Genomic DNA, 19,298 nt, shown 5'->3' on the forward strand with positions numbered 1-19,298 from the left:
GAAACTTGCGATAGGATGAGAGGAAATGGCCTCAAGCTGCATCAGGGGAGGTTTAGATTGGCTATTAGGAAAATTTCTTCACAGAAAGAGTGGTCAAGCATTGGAACAGGCTGCCCAGAGAGATTGTGGAGTCACCATCCTTGGAGGTGTTCAAAAAACGTGTAGACGTGGCACTTTGGGACATGGTTTAGTAGGCATGGTGGTGTTGGGTTGATGGTTGGACTGATGATCTTGGAGGTCCTTTCCAACCTTAATGATTCTATTCTAGTTTTACTTTCATTGTAAATAATCCAGCCACCAAGCCAGGAAACGAAATTATTACTCTACCCCTAATTAGTTTAGTGGTGGACTTGGTAGTGTTAGGTTAATGGTTGGACTGGATGATCTTAAAGGTCTTTTCCAACCAAAACAATTCTATGATTCTAACCCAGGGATGATACACCAGGCCTTGGCCATGGAAGAGGAGAGCTCAGTTCTGTGCCATGCAGCCTCACCTGCATATCAGCTCTGTTAGCCCCTCCCCTGAATATTAGTTTTCTAGACTCTCCAGGACTGGGTAGTGTTCTATCTGTGCACCTGTCTTTCTGCAGGGTGTATTTGTGCTCACCATGACAGGTCCTCCATCTCTGCTGATACCTCAGTCAAGGGGCTGCTGTCATGTAAACTGTCCTTACCAACTCATCTGTCTTAAAGCAACTTGGGCAAAATAACACCTATTCGTGTGTGCTTCATTAGTAACATTCAGATCATTAAAGAAGCCAGATTCTTCCATGTGGGAGCTACTTAACAGGAGAGCAAATATTTTATACAAAGAAATGCTCTAGGTGACAAAAATATTCCCATCTCGGTTTCTGTAAGTGCACTTGCTCTATTTATTTCTGGAGGGTGGTCTTGTCAGAGAGGAAATCAGTAGCCTTCACATCAAGCAGTAACACAAGCAGGTCACATCATAGGTTTTCTTTAATTTGTGTAATCCATACAAACAGACACAGAAAGGGATATTGCAAAATCAGAAGACACAATATAATTTAAAAATATATTTTTCTACAATATTGTCCTTGGCTGTGACTAACTTATCCCAGCATCAGGGATGCACTGCCCTGGACACTGTTCTGCTGTTTGTCAGTGGGACCCTGGAAAACTTCCTATGTTGCCATCCCTGGCCTTGTGACATGGAGGGGAAAGTCAGAGACTGCCTCTTTCCCTCTGACATCCAACACCTCCTCTCCAACTTGCAATTCAGAAAATGTATTTTGGTGAACTGCTTAATGTCTTCTGACATCAGGAGATATATCTCTACAGCCACACAGTAACTGTGGCTCACAGGGAAACTGCTAGTCCAAGTCTTTGATAGAGGCTAGGAGTACAGAGATGTTACAAGTTAGGAAATTACCATTTAAGTCTTCAGGGTAACACAAAGATTTAAAAAAAAAAAAAATAGTGTTTTAATGAACTTAAGTTCTCTCAACGTTGGAGAGAATTTTACTAGTATATTGTAAATCTTTCTATTTATAAAATTATATCCTTATTTAATACAAAATAATACCTGCTGTGTCATATGCAAAACATCTTACTGGGACAGAAGGAAAATACGTTGGTTTTAATATAAAAAATAGCCCATTTTCTGGTGGAGATAAGTCATGGAAAAATGAGATAAAATAAATACCATTTAACAAACATTTCTGTTTCCCACAGATCCACTTCCTATAACTATCTGGCAATATTTTTTCTGTTGCTCTTCCTTGAAAGAATCTTCGACATTTTTCCTTTTCAGTCCCCCATCCCTGAAAGATACAGAGAAGAAACAGCCTTGAGCTCACTTCAGGGTCAAGGCAGAAAAATGTTACAGTGTTTAGACTATGTAGTCAAAGCAGTTTTCACCCTAAATGTTGGCTTTTGCAATACAATGCTAAATGATCTGTACTGCCAAGACTTACCACACAACACAAACAATGCCTTTCCTTTAATGCAGCATTTCACAGGTGAATAATTTATTTTTACCAGATACTACCTGCTGGCTAGATCCACCTGTCAGCTGTTTCTTTTTTTATACTACATTAGTCTATTTATTCTAGTGGAACTATTCAGGGAATAAAATAATATTTTCTGACTCAGAATCAATAAGGGTGATGGACTACAGACCAAGCAAAGCAAATCTGGAAGAAGTTTTAAAAGATTCCAGGCTAATGTTTCAGAATACAGAACACCTAGATATGCCTTAAATCCAACCTCAAAGGCATTGCTTCTTACCAAGGAAGCACAGACATTCCTCCCTGAGCAGCAATGACAGCCTTGACTCTGTTGGCAAAGTGAACAGCATCTTCTCCTTCCTGAAAAAAATATATGAATGATTTGCTTTGCAACTTAAATATTTTCTTCATGTATCACTTAAAGAGATACTTTTTGTCAGACAGCAGGCAATTGGGTTTATGCCAGGTCCACAAGCCAAATGCGACCTGCAGGGCAGTTCCAGCTGGTCCTGGGGAATGCTGCCTGGTTTCCCACCATTCAGTTCCGAAAAGAACTGAGTGGGAGGCTCTGTGGTTTTTGGGGCAAATCTCAAACAACACATAGCGTGAGGTCACAGGTCTGGCCAGAGCAGGGATGCATCTGCTCCCAGTACTTCGGTACCAGTCTGAAGTTGGGAACACACTGAAAGGATCACCCTTGGAGGGGATGGGGCACCTTAAACAGCATTGGGGCCTGGCGCATTCAGGATCAGTGAATTATTGTAAGTTTGCAGGAGTCTGTTTGCCTGAACTGCAGAGGACTGAAAATACATGCATTACAGCAGCTTCCCTGCCAAGACTAGGGCTGAGCAAAAACCAGGGCAGGCAGTACCAAACCGGAGCATTGCTGGAGCAAAGGCCTTGACCACTTTGTCAGCATTAGGTCGATATCTAGGGGCAGCTGGGTGAGAGGCTGTGCCAGGTTGTGGGATAAAGCTGCTGGGCAAAGGATTAGCTGGATATTCTGCAGGGCTGAGAAACAAAGAGGTAGGAGGAAGCTGTGCAGCTGGAGGTAGAGCGGGGGGACACAGAAGGCAGAAGTGCATGGAGTGAAGAGACAGCCCAAATGACTTCTGTGTAAAAAAGGAAGGTCTGTGCCAGGCTGAGGGGCAGGACTCCTGCACCATAAAACCACATTTTAACATCTCTTCTAGTATCTGGCAGCAGAGGAAAGCAAGGCAGCTGCACCCAAGTAAAGCAGCTGTTTGGGAGCAATAGGGAGCATGGCACAGAAATGTCTGAATATCTGCAAGAATTGTTTTTACCTGAAGGTAACGAACCCACTTAAATCTGTGCTCACTTAATTTTAAGACTACAGTGTTACTTTCTGGCCTTTGTCCATTAAGTTGTCAATAAAGATTCACAAACATAATGCCAACACCCCGTGCGTAGTAACGCAGGCTTCCTCCCAGACAACATTTTATGAGCATTTTCAAAACATACGAAAGCGTGAGTACCTCTTTGACCATTGGTGGCAGGTACCACACATTACAGACAATCGCCCAGCTGGTCATCACGTTAAAAACATGTGTCATGATGGAATACTTTGTGCTGTTCCAGAACGCATCCCCAAAGCGGGGGTCATACTAGAAGACAAGAAGAACAAGTGAAAGGGCATGATCTGCTACCTTAGTTTAAATCACATAAGCAGCTCTTTTTTGGCCACAAAGTCACAGTTCAAACTGTTAAATCCAGAGCAAATCTAATCACACCTCCTAAAAGCAGCAGTAAATTCAGAGTAAAGCTCCACATTGCAATGTTTATTACAAATTTATAACAGTTAACCTTCATCAGCAATGCAGGAATCCAAACTGTGACAGACCCATTGAAACACATCTCAACTATAACAAGACAGACCTACCCAAAATGTAAAGGCTTGTCATCTATGGATATGCTGACTACAAAGGTTTCCTTGAAAACACTCACACCAGTTTTAAAAATCCATAAGATTAGGCAACATTATACTTTTTCTGAAACTAACTAATGTATCTAGGGCTAGGATGACTTGGCTAGAGCTACTCAGAAAGCCTTGAAAGTGCCAAGAAAAGAGCCTGAAAAGGCAGGCAGAACTGAACACGCAGCACAGCAATTGCACCGGTGCTTTTCAGGTTGCTCCTAACCAGCTGTAAAGATACTCGGTGAAACATTTCCCATACTGCACTGAACTGCAAGACATTTCACACCATGAAAAGATTCTGTTTTCTCAGGGCTTATTCAGTACCTTATTCACACAGAACAAACCCCCTTTTAAGGTTTACACATGAACAGCTTCTCTGACATGAGAAGCTTCTGCAAATAATCTTCCCACGTTTGGAAAACTGCAGATACATTACCTTGATTGCTACTGGATGGATGGTCCCTCCTACCTCAAAGCTACCCTTCTTGAACATCATTACTGATGTGTTGTTTATGCAGGTACCTGGCCAGAATTAATACAGATGAAGAGTTTAATCCACTCTAAGAAAAGTAAATGAATCCTAAACTGTCTTAAGGAGACTTAAGTTGCTAAAGGAGAAAGTAAGTTTTGATTCTGAAGCATAATCCCAGAACCTGTTCTCTCTTCTGTTATGCTATACACCAAAGCAAATAGACTGTCATAAAACTGTTGTAAACACTAGAATCTGACTTTTGATATCTCACAAGAGCTAATTAATTCTACAGACTGAAAACAAACACCTCACTTGGAAAGACTGTGTATAATAAACTGTACTCATCAGCAACAAGTGAGAAGAGCAATAAAATCAATATAGTTGTGTCCTACCTTCTGGGAAAATTAAAATGGGTAATTTGGCCTTATCTGCAATGTGTTCTCTAATTCTGTGGAGAGAAAATAAGATTTCAGTGTATACTTCATATTTGTATTTGGCCAAGAATCTAAACATTCGTTACCTCTTACATAGGACAAGAAAAGCCCTTGCCCAATTGCCCTTTCCCAGTCAGCAGCCTCAGCCGGGATGTGTGCTAGTTTCAGGCCTTTATCTCAGAGGTTATCTCTTACTAATTGCAAAAGTAGGTTTTCTATAAAACTGTATGCAGTTTTATTTCACCATTTTAACCCAATTAACACAAAGGCAGAGAATGGTGGTATCTGAAGCGTGTAAAAATCACTTCTCATTTATCTTTGGCAGGTTCCAGCTATGAACACAGTCAAACTTTTCTTTTGACTGAAGTATAGTCTGTATTTCAAGTTTTCATGCTTTCTAGGTTCATAACATCAGTTTTATATGTATCTAATGATCCTCTGCATCTACTTAAGAGATAGGCCACTATTTTACTACATTTGCTGCATCACTTAAACAAATGTATTACCACTAAGCAGATTACTGACACACAAAATCTGTTGTTTTCCGAGACACTTGTCTTTCCTATGACTCAAGAGCATGCAGTTCCTCTCCCATCCACATTAAAGAACAAAACCAAAACATCAGATATCAAAAAAGGAGAGAATGATCCAGCATGGGAGAACCTTCTCCATTTTTCTAAGGACAAACTGTCATAGACACTTACTTAACATGAGCTTCATCACACCCCATTTCATGAAGGTTCAGAATGACTAAGAACAGTCACTGTAAACACCCGAGAATATACGAGCTGCCATACTCAGTCAATCCTGTTCATGTCCTTAAAGTCCAACATGCTGTCTCTGCCAGGAATCAATACTGCAGGCCTGGAGAGCAGTATAGGCATTAAGCAAACATATTATGACACTTCTCCAGTATGCTCGTCCAGCTTCTAGCAGCTAGGTGGTACCTTGGTCTTTTTTTAATTACTTTTTTTTTTTTTTTTTTTCTTTCTACAAACAGCCTCCCTTTATCCAGTAGTCACAGCAGACATAACCAGCTTCGATGCTCAGAGCTGATGAAAAACATACCAGGGCAAGGCATGATCTGGGAAGCAGATGTGCTGACAGAACTCTGATTTCTGGCCTGATATCCCAAATCATCAGCCTCAAAACAGAATGAACAGGGTCCCCGCCTGTGACAGGCAGGGCGATTGTGGCAAGGTGGAAATTCCCAGAGGTTACAGGGAAAATGATCAAAAGTTCAGCAGATGATTGCTCCACCCTGCACCTTCATTGATGGAGCAGTTCCAAACCTTACACTGATGACAACCTAGAGCTGCCCACCAAAGAGAGATGCAGGGTGAGGACAGTCTCAACTCACGCTTGGACCTCACAATTACTAGACCTGATGGGACAAAAGCAAACACCTCACTACCTTACTTTTTCCTCACCAGATGACGGTCTTTCATTTCTGAGCGTTCAAAAAAAACATGCTGAGTGGTTTGCATGCAAGTTTTTTGAATAAGTCCCAGAATCCCTCTGTGTGCCTGGCCAACCTGCAAGCCCAAAAGAAACTGGTTACTATGCAAACTCACACACACTTAAATGATAAAATTCTGAACACAGATGCATCAGTTTCTAAGCTTGTTCACAAATTATACCAATCCTCTTGGTCAAAAGTGCACATACACCTGCCCGTGCCTATTATTTTGCAGTCCTGAACGTGAGTTTGAATGCTATCAAATCCCACTCTTTCTACCAGTAAGTTTATCCTCTTACCCAACACTACATCTATGGGCATCTCAACATTACCAATATTTACCAACTCTCTTGTACATACCAAGGAATAGCATCCATCACTGGCCAGGATTAGAACATCTAGTGGAGACGTGTGGTTGGCTACACAGATGCCTCCTTCCCGCGGTCTGTTTTCCCTGCAATGAAAACCATAAAAGTAATTACTTAATGCTTATTCTCCAGACTACGGGCCCGATCAGGTGACCCACCCAGTGAGCATACATCCACAATCGAGACTCTCTGTGACAAAAGCATTTCAGGCACACAGCTTATCTACAGATCCATAGGAAGTGGAAGAACACAAAACATTTTAAAATACTAATATTACTATAATATACGTTAAAACTTCTGGCAGTACGTTACAGCAAATAAGTCATCTTTCCTCATGCTTTCAAGAGTCCCTTCACATTTCAGTAGTTTTGGCATTTCACCAAAACCAGTTTCTTTTTAGCTGAGAATACGAGACTTCATTGGAGTAGGCATTTTAGCTGCATACATTACCATTCATAGAAGCATATATCAAAGAGCATTTGGACACTAAAATTCTAAAAGCAAAGACACTAGAGCATGATTTTGCTTGTTTTCTAAAGGACAAACAAAAAAATATTTCAGAAGCCTCCATTACATAAAACTCCACCACTAACCAAGCAAGATATTACAAAAACTTACTGAAATACCATCCATAACTTGCTTTAGGAAAGAGCATGAAGAATTAGTTACCAAGCAAATCAGCTAATAGAACAGCTGAACATTTTATGGCGATGTTCTTGCACATGATTATAACGCATTCATGGCAAACATTGAGAAAAATGTCTACCTGTATATTTAACCAAGAATACAGTACTACTACATTGTTGCATACCCTGCCAATACACAACAGAAAACACAGTAGGGCATGCAAACATCATGATGGAGTCTAGGTGATCCAAACAGCTTCTTGGATCAAATTGCACCATCATAGTATCTGTGCAGTAATGGAATAAGAATCCCACTCTGAAACTTGAGACATTGAGTACTGTAAGAAATCAATACCAAACCAGCAAGAGCAGGGTGGCACCACTCACCTGTTGTGGAAATGAACAATACCACCCAGACATCGGAGACCTAATGTGGCACATATCATCTGAACCTGGTTGCTCAGCCAGCATTTAACTCTAAAAGAAATGAAGCCATATATACATTTCCAGTTCTATGTAGTCACTCACAGAACAATGTAATGTAAACTCTCCAAATTATTCCCCAAAGCTGTTATTACAAAGACCATACTAAGAGGATTCTTTGCACTAACAATGCCATGCAGGAGGAGCTTATCAGGTATCAAAGATAGTCCTGTTCCATTTTTCTACTGTAATCTATTCTAAACCCCCTAGATTCAAAGCAGAGAAGGTAATAGTCAGGGTTTTGTTTTATACATTTTCTCTGGAAGCAACTGTTATCAACCCATGCATTAACATTAATTTAATATAAAAATATTTAGCTGGTGAATCACATTTGAGGGTTTTTTTGCACTGACAGGACATAACAATCTCACAGTATTAATATGGAATTGCTCAGGACAGATGATTAACTTGCCCTATTCTGACTCAAGTAGAGCATACTCTATTTTCCACTCTAAAACATGCTTCCAGCAGTATCTATCTGGCTTACACTGCATGACTGCATGTCCACTTTCAGATACCATTGCCATACTCTTTCTCATAGTGCTCTATGAGTTCACAGCAGAGAAAAAGTCACCCCATGATAGTCCACATTAATCCTCCAGACTCAAGCAGATTTATATTCCAACACACTACTTCAAATCATTAAAGAAATAAAAAAGAAATGGGAAGAGTGCTCAGCAAACACCTACCTGCCATTTGGAAACTGTCCTACTACCGTAGTGGCCAAGAGCAGCAAGAGGATGCTGAAAACAGCCAAGCAGACACTATGAAGTAAAAATTCTTAATTAAATGCTAAGAAGCAAAACTGGAAAAGCAAGCAAGAAAATATTTTATTTAACCCTTTATCCATTTCACAATGCTTCCCTCCACCATCAATAGCATCTAAACTAGCAATACAGCAGTTAAGGCCAACAGGAGCACATGTTTTCACTCAATTAATCCTGCACTGAGTACAAAGCCTCATGATGCCTGGAGCTTAGCTTCTAAAAAGCACCACACCCTGATCTGAAGCTATCACGCAGTAAAGCAGCTGTGTGTTCAAAGAGGACAGCAAGTAGTGGCTAGCGTTCTTTAATGCAGGTAAGATTTCTCAGTACCAAAAGGGACTCATAATTTCATTTTTAAAAACCTATCCAGAAATTTCAGTACAGTAGTAAACTACTATATAACCATGAAAATTAAATGTCATTGGTTATTAATGGCTGAGCAAAACCAATCTTGAAGCCATTTCTACATAAGTGTCGTCTCCTTAAGCTGCATATCTAAGTTTACACACAGGCATATGTACTCTGCTATATGACTGAGCGGTATGAAATCCCTCTATGCAGTGCAGCTATCTTTTAAATATACTGTCTCCCCATCAAAGGAATAAGAAATTTTAAAAGCTCTTGCTCTTTACAAGAATGCATGAATATTTGTAACTGGTCAATATGATAAAGGCTGGTTTTGCTTAAAAGAAAATTTTAAAAGTCTGAAAATTTAATGCATTCCAAGTAGATGTCTCTTTTTTCCATGATGCCCTGTCCTCCCTGAACATTGGCTTTGCTTCAAGTCTCAGGTGTTCAGCATACAGTCTCCCTGTCTCTTAGACAGGTAGAGCCTGATCCTTTCAGTTGAAACAGTTGTTACTTTACATAACAAAAAGATCTCCAGATCATTTCTGTAAAGTTTCTCTGGATTTTAAGAACTAATCAGTTACTAATAAAACATGCAGAACATGAGAAACATACATCTTCAGCACCTTTTCTTTTTTTTTTTCTTTTAGGGATATTTAAGTTTCGATGGCATCTTAGAGAACAAAGTCATGCCAGGTTCTCCTTTCTGCACTAGTCAATAGCATATTATTTCACATCTTTTGTAAAAAGTAACAAGAAAAACAGATCCCAGCAAATTACATCTGGCTCACCGAAAAGGCAGCAGGAGGCAATACCGAATTAAGATCCCAATGACCCACACAACCGTTAGTTGCCAGCTGACATGGTGCAAGTTGGCATCGGTTCTGCTGAGGAGATTCCAGGACACCAGCTCCTCAGAGGAGAACCGTTGGGTGACTTCGTCTTCTGCAACTGCCTCACACCCCTTCTTGGAGAAGTACATAACATCAGCAAGGTCAAAGCATCCTCGGCGCTGGACAGCAATCTCCTGTTCCATGGAGGTTTCCTCTCTCTGGATAATCCCTACATGAGGAAATGAGTATGCTTTCCACACAGAGGAATGGACAATATGGATTACAAAAAAAGTAAAATACACATGCTTTTTAGAAATAGCTCTCCTCCTACTCCAAGCACCATAATTGCATTGTTATGCCTCATTTACATACTGGCATTTAGTTCCACAAGTTACTTCTCTAATCCTATGCCATATAACACCACTAAATTTTTTAGGAAAGGAGAAAAGCATTCAGAGCAAGCTGCAAATAAAACCTTGAGCACAACACCTACTCCATTGTCATTTACCAAACACCACATGACACACACCTACAAATGTCAACAGTGCACTACCAAGACTGCAGACCCATCCTAGTGCCTTGACTCAAATTCAGGCAGTGTTTGTATAGTTATTGTTCTTCCTGCTGTTGATTAGTTTTACCTTTTCCCAGCTGTAACAAACACTTTCCTCCCCCCCCCCCCCCAAGTCTTCTCTCTTCCCCCATCCTTTCTCCTTTAAGAGTCACTTCGTTACCAAGAGACTTCAAACTGTCTAGATTTTTCCCCCCAAGATATACATAGTGTAACACAGAAGCATTGTGCAGGAAGAATGACAACACATTCATGCTCCATATCTGTAATTAGGCCTCATAGAACGGCCACACAGCAAGTCTGTGATGTTTGCTGAGGTCACTCTGAGACCAGATTCTTATCTGGCTCGTTACAGTGACTAAGATGGTATTGATTCATACCAGCTAACACATGGCTTTTTTGTCGTGTGTCGTCCCCCCCCCTTTTTTTTCCTGGGGTGGGGGTGGCGTGGTATTGGATGACATTAAATATGCATTATACAAAATACATTTCATTTATCTTAATCAACATACTACCCCCTGATCAGAAGATCAGAATCACAAAACTCTCCTTCATCTGCACTTCAGTCAAATCTTCAACACCCAGGAAATCAGACCTGAAATTCATTAACTGACAAACCAAGCAGTCTACATGACTGATGACTGAAAATGGCACTACAAGTAAAAGGATTATTATGAGAACTTAACCCAGTCCCCTTCAGTCAAAGAAGAAAGGAAAAATAGCTGGGAAGAGAAAAAAAATAAAAAATTACTCTCTCAGATTTTATCCCCATGCCCAGAGAAGAGTGCAAGTTGTAACTGTAATCTGTGGGATGGTGTAGCTCCTTTGCTTGAGAGACCCTGGCTTTTTGCGTGCTAGGAGTTAGAAGAAGTGAGAGAATCCATACAGAGCAGTATCAAGGGCAAAGAATACTCATTCCTCTTAAACTTGTGAAGAGAGAGCTGACTGAATCAGAAAGTACAAAATACTCACGAAAATGGGGACAGCTTCCCAAATGCTTATGAGCAATGTCCTTCTATACTCACACTAGTCTCTCAACACCTTTTATTCAGAAGACTCAATCATTCACAGATTATCTTGCTTATAACATGCTTAAGATCTCTTTTGTAGGTTTGTAACTTCAACAGTTATTTGCCCATCAACCTCCATTTTGGCCATTCCAGTTTCCTTACTTAATATCAGATACAATTTATGTTTCCATTTACTCTTTTCTAGGTAAGATATTAAAATACTTGCTTTTTTACAAGACAAATAGTGCTGTGTCACCTTCATTCAGAGATCTTACCAGTGGAGATTAAATTTTCAAGTGCCAGCGCCTTCTGCTTTTTTACTCCCTCCTCAATCTGCAGGGTGGCCCACTGTTCCCAAAACAAGAAAAGTAGATGTTGATGGGTTTCATTTCATCATTTCCAGGCATTCTGCAATTACCTTAGGTGAATTGCCTGAGCCTCTTTTATTGAAGCCAGGTCTTAGATTTTCATTTTTCAAATTCAGCCTGAAGGCTGTCCTGCATGCCTCCTGTTTCATTTGTTACATAGACTACCTTTTGCCATTTTCAGGAAAAATTGTTTGGCTCATACTTCTTTTCAGGACACAGGCAGCTGTTTTTTTCCTGGGGCCCCACAAATTACTGAGCTACCTAAGAGACTGTGTGAGGTCCACGGGTCCAAAACTCACTCTTCCCCATTTAGCTTCAGGCAATAGAATGTTGCAAAATACTATCACTGGCATTAGAGACGTGCTGGAAAAATAGATCTAAAAATAGGTTTTAAAGAATAAAAGAGATTACCTCAGTTTTAGGGCATTCATGCAATTTCTGTTAACAGAAAACAAGAGGGACTATTTTGTATCCATGAGTATTTCTGGAGTAGTAGGTTTGGTAATGAGCTTTCACCCTTTCCTCTCTTTACCTTTTTGAGTTTCTCCTCCCCACACAGAGCGGCATAATACTCCTCCATGAGCAAAAATCAAATATACTAATATGCCTACTTTTTGAAGTTTTCATAGCTTTGAATGTTTTCATCATACATATGTAGACATATAAACAGTAGCTCTTGTGAGTATTAGATCTTCCCGTGTTTACGTCAAGATATCTGCCCTAATAAAGGACACAGGATGCTTGCATGTAGGCTCTGCTCATTATTAAGGAACCAATGACCCACTCAGCTTACGTTCTCACTGCTATTAAGGCTTTCCACCTACAACAGATAAGGATATATCTTTCTGCTTCAGGATAAACTCTTGCTAAGCAGTTTATTTCCCTCTTACTGACATGTGCAGCCATTTAAATCACCACAAAGCTTGATCTCAAATAGTCTTCACCACGTTACAACATGTTGCATGTGCCAACAATTACTAGTTTTTTGCCATCCTTAAGTTCTGTGTGCTCTCTACCAGCTCCTTCTGTAGCTATTGAAGTTTAAGTCAATAACAAAAACGGGACACTTTATCATGGCATAATTAGGATACTTTAGTTACCCTTAGTTGACTTTTTTTTTACCAGCCATCTTAAGAAAAGAAAAAAGAGAAAGTAGAATATGCAGTGATGTGCTATTTTTAAACTCCATGCAAACCATCGATTATAACACCATTTAAGAAAAAAAAAACCCCACAAACACAACAAAAACCTTCACCTTATCTATACTTTCCAATTATTCCATAGGAAAGGTCAACTGGTACATCACCTGTCTCAATCTTTTGCAACACATGGAGAGTCATTCAGAGTTGGGGAGCCAGGGGCTGTCATGAAAACAGCAGCCTATGCACTGAGAAGTGAATGAATACATGGCACAGGAACAAGAATGTTGCAAAAGAGAGTAAAGGCAGACGTGTTGCAAACTTAACCTCTTTATAACGTACTGCTGGTCCTCATCCCTCCCCCAATATTCTTCAGGATAGCTGTATGGCATGAGGGAGGCAAAAAATAAAAATTGCCTAGCTTGGCAAATAAATCTCTTTGCCTTACTCTCTGCTTTCCTGTCTCCTATCTTATCTCCTGTCTCCTCCCTTATCTTGCCCATCACAGTCCTCCTATGTGAACAGGCACCTGCCAGTTGGCAAGCACTGCCAGAAATGAGCTTGCTCATACTGTCCTGAAGGATTTGGAATACCTCAAGGAGGCTGGCTTTTGAACCCCAGGCGGAAAAAGGGTGATAATCACTGACCAAGCTGACTCACAAAAACATGTTAATTCAAATGAGCAAGACAAGTCAAAACCAACAAAAAATTATCAAGTTTACTAGTAAAGTATAAAGTCTGCCTCATAGCACAGAGAAACAGTGGAACAAAAGTGGTAGCCTGCAATTAATAGTCAGTCAAGGCTACAAAGGCAGAGAACAAGGCAGATAAGGAAGAGTTTTCAATAGGTGAACGGTTACCCAGGGCTTGTTAGCTTGGAAAAAGAGCTGGCTGAGACGGCATATGACAGAGGTTTACAAAGTCTGGACTGGCACAGAGCAGGTGCATAAGGAACAGTTATCTGTTCTTTCCTAGTACAAGAACTAGGGAGCATCATATGAAAGTGTCGGGCAGAGTGTGTGAGCAATAAAAAGGTAATATATTTCCACAAAACACAGTTAAGTTGTTGAGTTCATTGTCCAGCACATATTGCCAGAGATCATCTGAAATGGGAGCAGTTACATAAAAACATGGATGAAAATCATCATGGGACACAAAACTCTCCTAATTCGAATTAATGAATCGGCACAGGAGGCTGAAGCAACAAGTAGCTGGGAGGGTATTCCTGGCAATACGGCCAAACAATCACCCAGCTCTTAGGCTTTCCATCAAGCAATTGAGTTGATGCCTGTCAAAGCCAGGCGATCTGTCTGGGTCAGACTCTGGACTGACCCAGCAGAGTAGTTTCTATGTTGTTCTGCATTCGGTGGCATCTGTACATTTAATTTGTTTTTAAAATATGAAATAAGGCTTTGTGATTGCCTTTGTTTTGCACAGTATTGAGACAGAGCTGTCATGCCGGTCTTTGTTGCAAAACACTAATGAAAGGATGTTTTAAATGCCTTACAAAAATGCAGATGTTGCAACTAACACAGAATTTAAGTGTTAAATGGAGCAACTTCATTCCCAAGTTTGCTGACTGAATGAGAACTCAGGTGCTGTGCTTTCCTCCCTCCCATTTCTGAAGTGATGAGGACACAAGGAAGCCAAACATCCAGCAGGTGATCCCAGCTGGAATACTGAAGACTTGACAGTTTAATTCCAACAGCCCATTTGTTTGAGGCTTCCTATAATTACATTCTGAACAAAATAAGAGTGCCTAATACTTAATTACATTAATTACTTTCTTCATAGTACATGACATGAAAAGCTATACAATATGGAATGTTCATTTTTAAAAATCTCACTTCTTGTGTTTTTTTCCCCTCCCTTTTTCCTTTTAAGTACAGTTCAGTGTGTTGTTCAGTATTCCATTTTTTTGTACTGTGTAAGAATTTGGTTTTGGCCTCTCTCCCTCTTCCCATATTTTACTACCTCTTCCATGTACTCACAGAAGCTTTTTCTAATCACTCATTACACTGGCTTTTTTCAGTCCTCTTCTTGGCTTTGTTCTCATGTGTGACAAAGGCCTTGGGGCAATTACTCCATGTAAAGTCTTCCAATATAATTACAAAGAGAATGTCAGTAGGTTTTTAGTGCAAGCTAAAAATCACCATCTAAGATCAAGCACTTATGACCTTTTCATCCAATTGTCCTTTCTCTCTGACCTCATTTCCCCTTTCACATCCCAAACAAGAACCCAGATCAAATTATCTGCATATTACATAGCAGGTCTGAGAGAATGTGTAAGCAGTAACTGTCCACAATCAGACAGTGAAAAGCACTCACAAATCTCCTGGCTGCTCTAGTGAGGGCAGATGAAATAGGTTGAGAAGGGTCCAAAACAAATGTTTGAGATAAAAGCACAAGTATCATTTCTTTGGTTTTTGATGCAGTGGCTAGTCAGGATAACCATGTATTTGAAAGCACAGCAGTGAGCTGCTTCCACTAGTTTAAGCATCTGCAACATCTGCCCATAATCCAGTGAGAGTTTACAGCATATTAGCTACCTCAATGTACAAGTGAGCTATCAGTTCAAACAATATCCACAATTATTACCTGGCTGATGTCTTTCCTACACGTCAGTATTTCTCAAGAAACAATGATACTCCAATTTCATACAGAAGTTCAGATCTCATAAAATTCCAGAAGATTCTTGGCAAATGGAGCTACAGCTGTTTATCATGGGTTTTTTGACTCTCCACAGGACTGCGAGAGTATGGTGTAGATTTCTTTCTAGCAAATGCATTTTCTTTTGCAGCTGCAGCACTAAAGAGCTGGAATACTGACCCTAGCACAACTTTGCTAGTATCGTCATAACCACCAAACCCCATTACAGACAGGCAAATACAAAGCTTAGAGAAAACACATTATTTCACAAATAAAAGCTTACAAGCATACGGGAAAGAATAACCCTATTGGAAACCAAACCAAGTTAATCTTTATTATTTCCAGAAATATTTTAAGGCTAAATGAATGGTAATAATAGTAATTACGTAGTATGCAATTGAGAAATTACTGTCTTGGAGATCTTTAACTATTATACTCTCTGTATGTCCCCAAAAAAGACAAAACAAAAGGAAACACACCACCAAAAAGCCCAAACCCACACACAATCACGCCCCCCCAAATTTTCAAACCTTGAATCTTGCTTTTGTAAAAAGGTTTCTTTTGTTTCTAAAAACCAAGTACCTAGATTCTGTGATGGAGAAGCAGCAAAGGGTATGAATTCTTTCCATACATATATTACATCTAGCCCGTTTGTACCAGTCACTGTTCACACTGCTAAAACACTTCAGTAAAGTCAGGAAATCAAAGTCACTTATCTCATCATATGCCACCATTACTCATTGCTTAGTAATAGATCTGCGAGCTTGGGCTTTATCCTAAAACACCTAGAGCTCCCAGTAATTCAGTAAGGGCTACAGATATGCTTTCTTTGAAAACACAACTTTGAAAAAGTATCTTTTGACCTTAAAGTCCTTGATTTCAGTCTCTACTCTTATTTTTCTCAAATTGACAAAACATGGCAAAAAATAAAGCATTTTCCCTCTGCCTCCCAATTTGCGTAGTCATTTACACCTGTAAGAAGCAAATATGAAGTGTTCTTAGGTGGTAAGTTTTCTATTAATTTTGCTGGTCTACATAACAGACTAAATCAAATATAACACAGTGGAGAATCCAGTCATAGTGCTCGATGTTGGATTTTTGGTGAAACATCAACCAGTTGGTTGGTACTTCCTAGAGCACTGATATTCCTGCAAAATAGTCAGTGGTGTGCTAACACAGGACTAAGAACCTGCTCTTCGCATTTTCAGCATAGCTATCTCGTAAGGCATCCTATTTCACCATTCAGGCTAACAACTGGAACAAAGGATAGCCTTTGTGCATTACCCCGTTACCAAGATCTCAGGTAGATAATGGCACAGCTAGAAAAAAGTTGACACTGACAGCCTAGTGAAGCGCCAAGTTGTTCATTTCTTGAACAAAGGGTGCATATAAGCCTGTTTTAAAGCTAACCGTATCCCAAGCAGCAGTTTCAGCCATATTCTGGTGAATGAGCCCCAGTAGTCCAAGAATGGGCCCAGCAATTGTATGTACAAGCTTTAACCGAGCATTTCCTGGCCTACCCCTACTTCCAAAGAGCCAAATGGGCCACAGCACAAGCAAAGAGGACCTAACATTCCCTCCACCCTCCCTCCCTCCCATTTCCCACCAAGATAGCTCTTAGTTACTCTTTTGGCAGGATGAGAAGCATTTGAACAATACTTCAAAGAAAACAGCTGAAATTGATCGTAAGATGAAGACAGAGGAAACTCCGGTTTTGCCCACAGGACAATTAAGGAACAACTTTCAACTAAAGAACAAAACAACTCAGCCTGGGCTTCAGCACATGGAGCTGTGCTCTTCCTGTTATTAGCTGCTGCGGCAATGGGGAACTAGACATAAAAAGCTATGTCTGATCACATAACTATTAACTTAATTACTTCTTTTTTGATAAATTAATCCTCCTCATTGTGAACACAAAGTTATCATGCTCATAACCTGTTACAAAAACAGTGGAAAGAAAAACATTTAACATGGTTTTCCAAAGAGAAGTGCCTTCCTATGTAAAGCACCCACTGAGTGAGTCAAATGCCCTTCAGAGTTGTGAAATGACTTGGGGGGAGGGTGGGGGGGAGGAATACAGAAATTACTTTAATGTCTGCCAACTACAGCAGCAAAGCTGTCCAAAGACCTCCTCGGGTTTGTGTTTGATATGAGAGAGCCTGATGAAATCAATTCCAAGTACCACAAGCCTCTTACTTAGGGTACCAATAAGAATTTAATTAGCATACAACTGGCTGATGAAAAAAGTATCACATATGAAAGCCAATATTACATATAGCCACTGCAGGCAGTCACTTCCCATTGACATCAGTATCTGAAAAAACAAGGAACCCCTAAAGTTTGCAGTCACATGCACTATGCTAAACAATGTTCATACAGCTGAAGAGAGTCCCTGTCCAAGAGCTCTTAATCAGTATTTACAAGAGACATAAAAATTATAAGACAAAAATAAGAATTGGCAAGGCAAGATGGTCATGGTATTAACTGTATCACATTATTACAGACACATTCTATTGCACAAATAGATGGCTCTAACAGCTTAATAACAGAAACAATACTAGTAATAAATTTTCTGCCACAAGTAGAAAGTATATTCATGAAAAGCAGGTTTATGCCAGAAAGACAAAGTTAGTTTACTGGAAAACAGAAATGCTTCACTGTTCAATATGATGAATTCACAGCACCTACTTTTGGCCACTGACAGATGTGAAAAGTCAGACTTGAAAAATTAAATGCAATTCTGGCTTATTAAAAGCCCCAGAAAACTTTTACTGATATCAGCAGAATCAGGATCTTAGCCATGACCTGTTCATCTCTAGAAAAATTACACTTTTAGAAGGTTGCACAGATTCCTCAAGTCTTGTACAGCAGAACTTATGACTGCTGGATCCCCCAGATTTATAACTGGAAGAAGCAAACACACACAGTCAGTATTCTTACCTAGAACAGTACTTATTAATACCATGTAATTAAAATAATCCAAATAAAACCATTGAAACTTAAGTAACAAGAACAGGTATTTTAGATGTACCTACCAACTCCCATAAACTAATACATCTTTTTATTTGACTTGTCATGAGTATACTATGAAGTATTTTAACCAGCTTGAACTAGAAGCAATATATCATGGAATCTCTACTTTAACACAAGAAAACCTCAAACCAATACCAGATCATAACCCAGCACATAACTAGATATCACTAAAGACACCATTCAAAAGAACTGTCATGTAAATTAAAGTTGCAGACAACACATCCAAGTTAATAGAATTCTTTCTGCTGACTTTTATGATATCTATATCAAATGTACAGATTTTTATTTTTTTATTAAACCTGTCCTGTAGTAAACACATACCTTTTTAACTCAATTCTCAACTTACCTCTAACATTTTTATTACAATTCTCACATAGAAATGAGAAATCCCCAATGGCACTCTAATCATCGAAGGCAGCAAAACTAATACCACAAACAAAATCGTCCAGACAGACAAAATCTTGCCCCCTGCAAGGCCGTAGCCCTCTCTATCTTCTTCCATTCTTGCTCCTTCAAAATGGCAACCTGCTGTATTTCTGAGAATATAAGCTCATCTGTAGTGGAGAGTCCAGCAAGCTTCAAGAGACAGAGGCAAATAAAAATTATACATTCTAAGAGCCAAAGCTGTCTCCAGGAGAAGGCTGCTGCCCTCTGAAGCCTGATACCATAGATGCTCTCAATGATAATGTCATTTCTACCCCTTGTCCCACCCTAACTCCACCCACTTCCTTTTAATGGATGAGCATTTACTCACCAGATATAATACATGGGGGAAGAAAGAAAAAACGTGATAAGTAATAATATGTTAGGTAATAAGATGCTGCCAATAAGG

The 19,298-nt window shown here is 39.8% G+C and overlaps 1 protein-coding gene across 2 annotated transcripts; it reads right to left on the minus strand.

Moving 5' to 3' along the window:
• Window positions 1-959: 959 nt before the first annotated feature.
• LOC104034864 (glycerol-3-phosphate acyltransferase 3) lies at window positions 960-18,968 on the minus strand. 2 transcript variants are annotated; one of them, XM_009487981.2, is made up of 12 exons: window positions 18,813-18,968; window positions 11,553-11,625; window positions 9,655-9,925; window positions 8,438-8,512; window positions 7,653-7,742; window positions 6,632-6,725; window positions 6,232-6,347; window positions 4,771-4,826; window positions 4,343-4,428; window positions 3,467-3,595; window positions 2,251-2,330; window positions 960-1,784 (listed from the first exon to the last, which is right to left on the minus strand). In XM_009487981.2, exons 1-12 carry the CDS (start codon window positions 18,966-18,968, stop codon window positions 1,670-1,672), a joined length of 1,341 nt encoding a protein of 446 aa, XP_009486256.1. In that variant the 3' UTR covers window positions 960-1,669. The 2 variants fall into 2 exon arrangements, with proteins under 2 accessions (XP_009486256.1, XP_075566067.1); XM_075709952.1 differs by having other exon boundaries at window positions 9,655-9,946.
• Window positions 18,969-19,298: the final 330 nt, after the last annotated feature.

The sequence above is a fragment of the Pelecanus crispus genome, chromosome 4 (genome assembly GCF_030463565.1).
Source record: "Pelecanus crispus isolate bPelCri1 chromosome 4, bPelCri1.pri, whole genome shotgun sequence".
Taxonomy (NCBI): domain Eukaryota; kingdom Metazoa; phylum Chordata; class Aves; order Pelecaniformes; family Pelecanidae; genus Pelecanus; species Pelecanus crispus.

What these genes read in the sequence shown, in the direction of transcription:
- LOC104034864 (XM_075709952.1), bottom strand. Translation starts at nt 18,968, where the DNA reads ATGGAAGAAGATAGAGAGGGCTACGGCCTTGCAGGGGGCAAGATTTTG. An exon ending in GTGATGGATGCTATTCCTTG is followed by an intron (nt 6,348 to 6,631) that starts GTATGTACAAGA and finishes TTGGGCTTGCAG; the next exon opens with GTTGGCCAGGCACACAGAGG. An exon ending in GGAATGTCTGTGCTTCCTTG is followed by an intron (nt 1,785 to 2,250) that starts GTAAGAAGCAAT and finishes TGTATCTTTCAG; the next exon opens with GGATGGGGGACTGAAAAGGA.